The 6708-nt window shown below is 38.0% G+C and overlaps 1 protein-coding gene across 1 annotated transcript in view; it reads right to left on the reverse strand.

Annotated features, from left to right (window-relative positions):
• Window positions 1–2876: 2876 nt before the first annotated feature.
• neurod1 (neuronal differentiation 1) overlaps window positions 2877–6708 on the reverse strand; it is a 4865-nt gene continuing 1033 nt past the window's right edge. Inside the window, exon 2 of the mRNA XM_083535917.1 lies at window positions 2877–5854. Coding sequence (XP_083392043.1) covers window positions 4636–5850 — 1215 coding nt within the window. The 5' untranslated portion in view covers window positions 5851–5854 and the 3' untranslated portion in view covers window positions 2877–4635. The remainder of the gene's footprint in view (window positions 5855–6708) is intronic.

Here is a 6708-nt window from a genome sequence, read left to right on the forward strand (position 1 = left end):
TATATATATATATATATATATATATATATATATATATATATATATATATATATAAAGAAAATTACTTCTAACTTGCACAGTATTTTTTCCTGTTTGTTTGTTTGTTTGTTTGTTTGTTTGTTTGTTTGTTTGTTTGTTTGTTTGTTTGTTTGTTTGTTTTTAAATGTACACTAAATATATAATAAATTCTAAAAGTATTATTTTTCAAGCAATTGTCGGCATTACAACCTTTAAACGATTGTTTTCCTCTTCTTTCAGTATACAGTATAAAAGAGTGTATTCGTTTTAGATATATAATTCAGATACTTTTTTTGAGAATATACATTATTAGTATTAGTAAGTAGCTGTGTATATAAGACTTGTTTCTGTTGTTTAATGGTTTGAAACGGGGAGAAAAAATCAGGAGAGAAAAGCAGTCCTATGTACAGTACACGTGTGAACATGAAACCCCGTACAAAGCAAAACACGTTCATCCGAATCCCATGAGAATAAAAATAACTTCATCCAGACCTCCAAATCTAATTTGTTAAATTAAATAGTCCAATAAACACTTATTAATGGCTTTGCTAACCCTTTTCGAATCCCCCCACAGTGGAAACCCAGAAGTCATAAAAGATCACTTACTATTATTAATTCTTTACACCACATTTCTCCGACATCATATATTTATATCAATACAGAATAATCATAATAAAAAAACAACCAGGTGATTAAATAACGCTCGTCTGTTTTCTCTATCTGATTGCTTATTCTGATTTATTCTGATTTATCTGATTGTTTATTCTGATTTATTCTGATTGATCTGATTGTTTATTCTGATTTATTATGATTGATCTGATTGTTTATTATGTAACATGGACCGGATGTGTGTAAATGTATAACTACCCTAAACATCGGTTGTCCCAAAACTGTATTTTTTTTTAACTGCTTCAATTATTCAGTGATTTGATTTTTTTCTCCATAAATTATCCAACAGTCTGTGATTAATTACCCCCCTGAAGGTTTCACTCTGAGGCTCTGGGGTTTCATTGAATCAGGTGGAAATTTGGTGCGAGTTTCATGTGTTCTATCGGTTATTGGGTTAGAAATCCTAATCGGATCGCCGAGAAAGCATGAAGTGTGTGTGTGTGTGTGTGTGTGTGTGTGTGTGTGTGTGTGTGTGTGTGTGTGTGTGTGTGTGTGTGTGTGTGTGTGTGTGTAAAAGAATAGATAGGCGTTAGGTTGTCTCTCCCTAATGACAGAGGTATTGGGTTATGCAATGAATGTCCATGCATTAAAACAGGATCATTTTCATAAATTAAATCCTCCTCTTGCAGTAGGAACATCTGTGGCTCCTCATATGCCCTTATTTTGCATAAATAATGGCAAATGACTGAACAGAAGCTTGGGCAAAAAAAAAAGATAGATAGATAGATAGATAGATAGATAGATAGATAGATAGATAGATAGATAGATAGATAGATAGATAGATAGATAGATAGATAGATAGATAGATAGATAGATAGATAGATAGATAGATAGATAGAATCCAATCTGTACATTGTCTGGATAAAATGCGCTAATTCAAAATAATTAATTATAATTTTTTTGTTATTTTCGTTTTTTTTTATTTTATGTTTGTTTATTCCTGTCTTTTTTTATTTAAGATCTATAATATTATATATATATTGGAAATATTGTCTCTCTCTCCTTTTTTTCGTTTTAAATAGACCAAAATATTGTTGTTTTTATTATTAACGCTGTAAACCCGACATTTAAAAAAAATAAATGTACACCCGAAAAAAAAGAAAGAATAAAAGATGAAAATCTGCAAACAGATGAGAATCTGGCGTCCAAAAAATGAACATACGATGCTGCAACCTGTCGATTGCAATATAGCAACAATTAGCACAAAAATAACAAACATTACAATTAAAGGAATAAATTGTTCATTCATTCATTCTTTTTTTCTTCTTCTCCAGAGCAGGTTTGTACTCGCATACATGTCACCCTGTTTCTCTCCAGTTTAGGTAGAAAAAAGAAAATGATGAGAGAGATAATAAATCTACAATTTACTTTATAGGATATAAAGATTATTTTTTATAAAATTGTGAAACTAAACAAATAATAAATTAGTAATAAAAATATAAAATCTGCTTGCAAATAAGTATAACAAAGTGTGATAGATTTCAGTGTTTATTTCCATTTTGAAAAGATGATAGTCAAGCTTTTTTTTTCTTTTTTTTTCTTTTTTAATATATGTTTACAACATCAACACTTTTCTAACACCAAATCTTTCCCAGCACTTAAACAGTTCAATATAGTCCATGATTGATTTCTTTTTTCCTTCCTTCCTTCCTTCCTTCCTTCCTTCCTTCCTTCCTTCCTTCCTTCTTTCCTTCCTTCCTTCCTTCCTTCTTATTTTTCAATAAGTGATCTGTCATTATTGTGGCTGTTTAAAAAAAAATTAACAAAAAGAGGGATTTTGGAAAGAGTCCAAAGATGGATTTTGTGCAATTTTGCATGATTTTACAGTAAATGATTGATTGCTAAGGCAACGTAACAGAGTCTTCAAAGCACTTGCCTGCTGGTTTCTTTCTTTATTTTTTTTATATAAACAAGATAAAATCAATTTTACTATATCAAACCTTAATAATTGAAAGGTTTGGGAAGAAGGAGTTTGCATGGCGTGGCTCATGAATCCCACTTTATAAAAAAATGAAGCATTCTATTACAAAAAAAAAAAAAAAACACAACAGGATGGGATAGAGTATTAATGAAGAAGTAGTAAGTAGTAAAATGTAGTAGGTTTGAAAAATATAGCATTCTCTCTATTCATCTCTATAATTGGCCCAGTTTATTTGATTAAAAATTGCATAGTTCTTTTTTTTATCATCATCATCATCATCATCATTGTTGTTGTTATTATTTCCCCAAATTATTGCTTTTCTCGTGTAATGTGAAGAATGAACACATTCTGGATTACGGTCAAGGATCTGTTTCAACCCGTGACCACGATGCACAGCGAATATAGATCTTAAAAATTACAATACAGAAGATGAAGGAAATAATATGTGCATCCTCTTTTTTTTTTTCCTCCTATTAAAGGCAGTTATAAAGACAATAAATACATACCATAGGATTAAGTGTGTGTGGTGTGTGTGTGTGTGTGTGTGTGTGTGTGTGTGTGTGTGTGTGTGTGTGTGTGTGTGTGTGTGTGTGTTGGAACAGCAAAAAAAAGCCCTGCATGTTGAATTAACACATACATCAAATAGCCAAGGATCAGTACAAATAAACACTGTATTAGCCTCAAGGCCCAAAAAGATCATTTACACTTTGCTTGGCTGTGCTGGATCGCAGACCCGACGTCACGTGTTGAACTTTTTTTTTTACAAAAAAACGTATTAAATTTTTTACAATTTTCTACACTACTTCCGACAATGTTGTCTCCTGGAGCCTGAAACTGATTGAAAGCCAGTTGGAGTGTATACTGTTGTTCTGATGAACTGAAAATAAATAAATAAATACAATGACCTAGACCTAACAAATTAGATTTAAATTTATTCCCTTTGTTTTTTTTTTTACAATACTAAAAAAAAATCTGAATTTTTCCAAATTATGAAGGCAATACATGGTTGGTTTTGTGTCTTGTTATGCTAGCTGCTACACCGAACAATACTAGCATGGTATATTTACTGAAAGAAAAAAAAACAACAGAAAAATCAGTGTTTTGACACAGAACAGTGTCTGTGATCGTGCGAGTTTAATTCGCTGATCCGGGCCTAACAAAGCTGTAAAACAGGTGATGGGGACAATTGAGGTGATTTTATACACTATACACTAAACTTTTTTACCTTTTAGTTGTTCTTTCTAAATTGCTGGACAAAGAGAACACTAGGCTTTAAACCAGAAAACTTCAGGCCCACTTTAGGACCACTATTCCATTTGCTTTACAGGAGTAGCTGAGATTTGCACTGATATTGTGAACACCATAATGAAGGCTGACTCAAGCCTCTGGAAGCTCAAAGAAACAACACAGGTGTGTTGTGTAGATTTTAACTGTAAGGTGTGTGTGTGTGTGTTTTTTTTTGTGTGTGTGTGTGTGTGTGTGTGTGTGTGTGTGTGTGTGTGTGTGTGTGTGTGTGTGTGTGTGTGTGTGTGTGTGTGTGAACATATATGCATGCATTTTGCTTGCATGTCCATTCGTTAGATTGTGTGTGTGTGTGTGTGTGTGTGTGTGTGTGTGTGTGTGTGTGTGTGTGTGTGTGTGTGTGTGTGTGTGTGTGTGTGTCAAGTCCGGCACGAATTCTCCAGAAAATCGACAGGCTTTCCCACGCACAGGCAATTTCCAGTTACATACACACGAAAAATTTGTTTGTTCTTGTTTTGTTTCGATTTTTTTTTGTTTGTTTGTTTGTTTGTTTTGCAAATAAAAGTAAAAAGTGCACGTGTTAATTCAACATTAGGGCGTGTTTTTTTTCTGCTGCTCCCCTTCTTCTTCTTCCTCTTCTTCTTTTTTTGCAGTAAGCCATAAAAGCTATGAACCCATGTACCTATGATGACACGCACTATATGAATTAAAATGTCTCTGCAAATAAAAAAAAAAAAATGAAATAAAAAAAAAAAAAAAAAAAAGGGTAAAAAGTCCCCTCGAGCTCATGAGTCGTGGAATATGGCGTTGAGTTGCGCGTTCATGTGCACGACCCGTTCGTGATGAGAGTGACCCTCGTAGGGCACGACGTTCTCCATGGGCGCAAGGTCGTAAAGAGCCGCGTGGTGGTGGTGAGGGTGCGGGTGAGGGTGATGGTGGTGTCCTGGAGGAGGGTGATGGTGGTGATGGTGGTAAGGTTGCACGCCTCCTCCTCCTCCTCCTCCTCCGAACGCGTGGTAGCTCTTTTCGTACTCCGCGGCCGGCTCGTGCTTGAAGGAGAAGTTCCCGTTGACGCTGAGCGGCGGGCTGAGCGGCCCGTCGAACGACGCGGCGGGGCTGTGCGCGCAGTCGGCCAGCGCGGCGTCGTAGAACGGCTCCGGCTGCAGGGCGCTCGGCGGCTGCGGGTGCGGTGGTGGATGCGGCTGCGGGGGCGGCGGCGGGGGTGGCGGCAGGAGCAGCGCGCTGCCGTACGCGTGCGCCGCCGCCTTGGCGTGGAACGCGTGGTGTGGCGCGCCGTCCGCGGCGCCGTACGGCGGGCTCGGCAGGCCCGGGCTCTGATAGCAGTACGGGTGCATGCCGGCGTACGGAGCGACCCCCGGGCCGTGCGCGTGGCTCTGCTGTTCAGGCAGGAATGTCCGCGGGTTGAGCTGCAGACACCCGGCTACCAGATTGGTCGTGGGCTGCGAAAGACCTTTGCACAAAGCCTGCACGAACGACACCAGATCCGGACTCTCGCCCGATCGCAGGATCTCCGAGAGAGCCCAGATGTAGTTCTTCGCCAGGCGCAGCGTCTCGATCTTAGACAGCTTCTGCGTCTTCGAGTAGCACGGCACCACCTTGCGCAGGCTCTCGAGCGCGTCGTTCAGCCCGTGCATGCGGTTGCGCTCGCGCGCGTTCGCCTTCATGCGCCTCATCTTGAAGCGCTGCATGCGCGCCTTGGTCATCTTCTTCTTCTTCGGCCCGCGCCTCTTGGGCTTACTCGCGTCGTCTCCCTCGTCCTCTTCCTCCTCGTCCTCCTCCACCTCCTCCTCCTCCTCCTCTTCCTCCTCTTCCTCCTCCAGCTCGTGCGCGTCCTCGAGCATGTGCACGCTCTCCTCTTGGTCGTTCTCCGGGTCTTTGCGCATGGCCTCGTGCCCGGCCTTCGTCTTCTTCTCAGTCCAGTTGGCGCTGCCGGCCTGAGACTCGACCATGGAGGGTTCTTCCGTGCAAGATTTCGTCATGATCCTGACACACACACACACACACACACACACACACACACACACACACACACACACACACACACACACATAGAGAGAGAGATTTAATGAAAGATAATATTAAAGCAGACAGAATGAAGAAGATTTCAGAACTTGGACTTGTTTTCTTCTACAAAATGCTCAAAACTCTCAAAATGGCAGAGCCCAACTTTGAATAAAAAATGTTTATCTTTATATATTTATATTTATATATATATATATATATATATATATATATATATATATATATATATATATATATATATATATATATATATATATATATATATATATACCTATCTTCAAATAATAAATTAAGGTTTTTCTGTTGAATACAGTGTTCTATCTATCTATCTATCTATCTATCTATCTATCTATCTATCTATCTATCTATCTATCTATCTATCTATCTATCTATCTATCTATCTATCTATCTATCTATCTATCTATCTATCTATCTATCTATCTATCACTTTGTCCATCCCACAAGGAAAACAGTTTTTTTTATTTTATTTCTGTTTTTAGATGTATTTTATTGTATACACTATATATAATATATAGACATATAAGTAATAAAAATAAATCATATTCAGGGTACAGCATGGACACTTTTTCGTTGGAAATATTGATATTATAAGAAGTACAGAAAACAACCCACGTGTCTGACGTTCACTTAAACCAAAGACACGCGATATATCCGTTTAGACCATGTTCATCTCTCCATCATCCGGTCGAACTATTCCCAATGCGTCATGGTCTCGAAGAAGACTTTTTAGTTTTAGTTTTACTTTATCAACCAAATGTCGGTGTTTAATTCAGCAGAAGTAATCACCTCGCGTG

This window comes from Silurus aristotelis (assembly GCF_946808225.1).
Source record: "Silurus aristotelis genome assembly, chromosome: 3".
Classification (NCBI taxonomy): Eukaryota; Metazoa; Chordata; class Actinopteri; order Siluriformes; family Siluridae; genus Silurus; species Silurus aristotelis.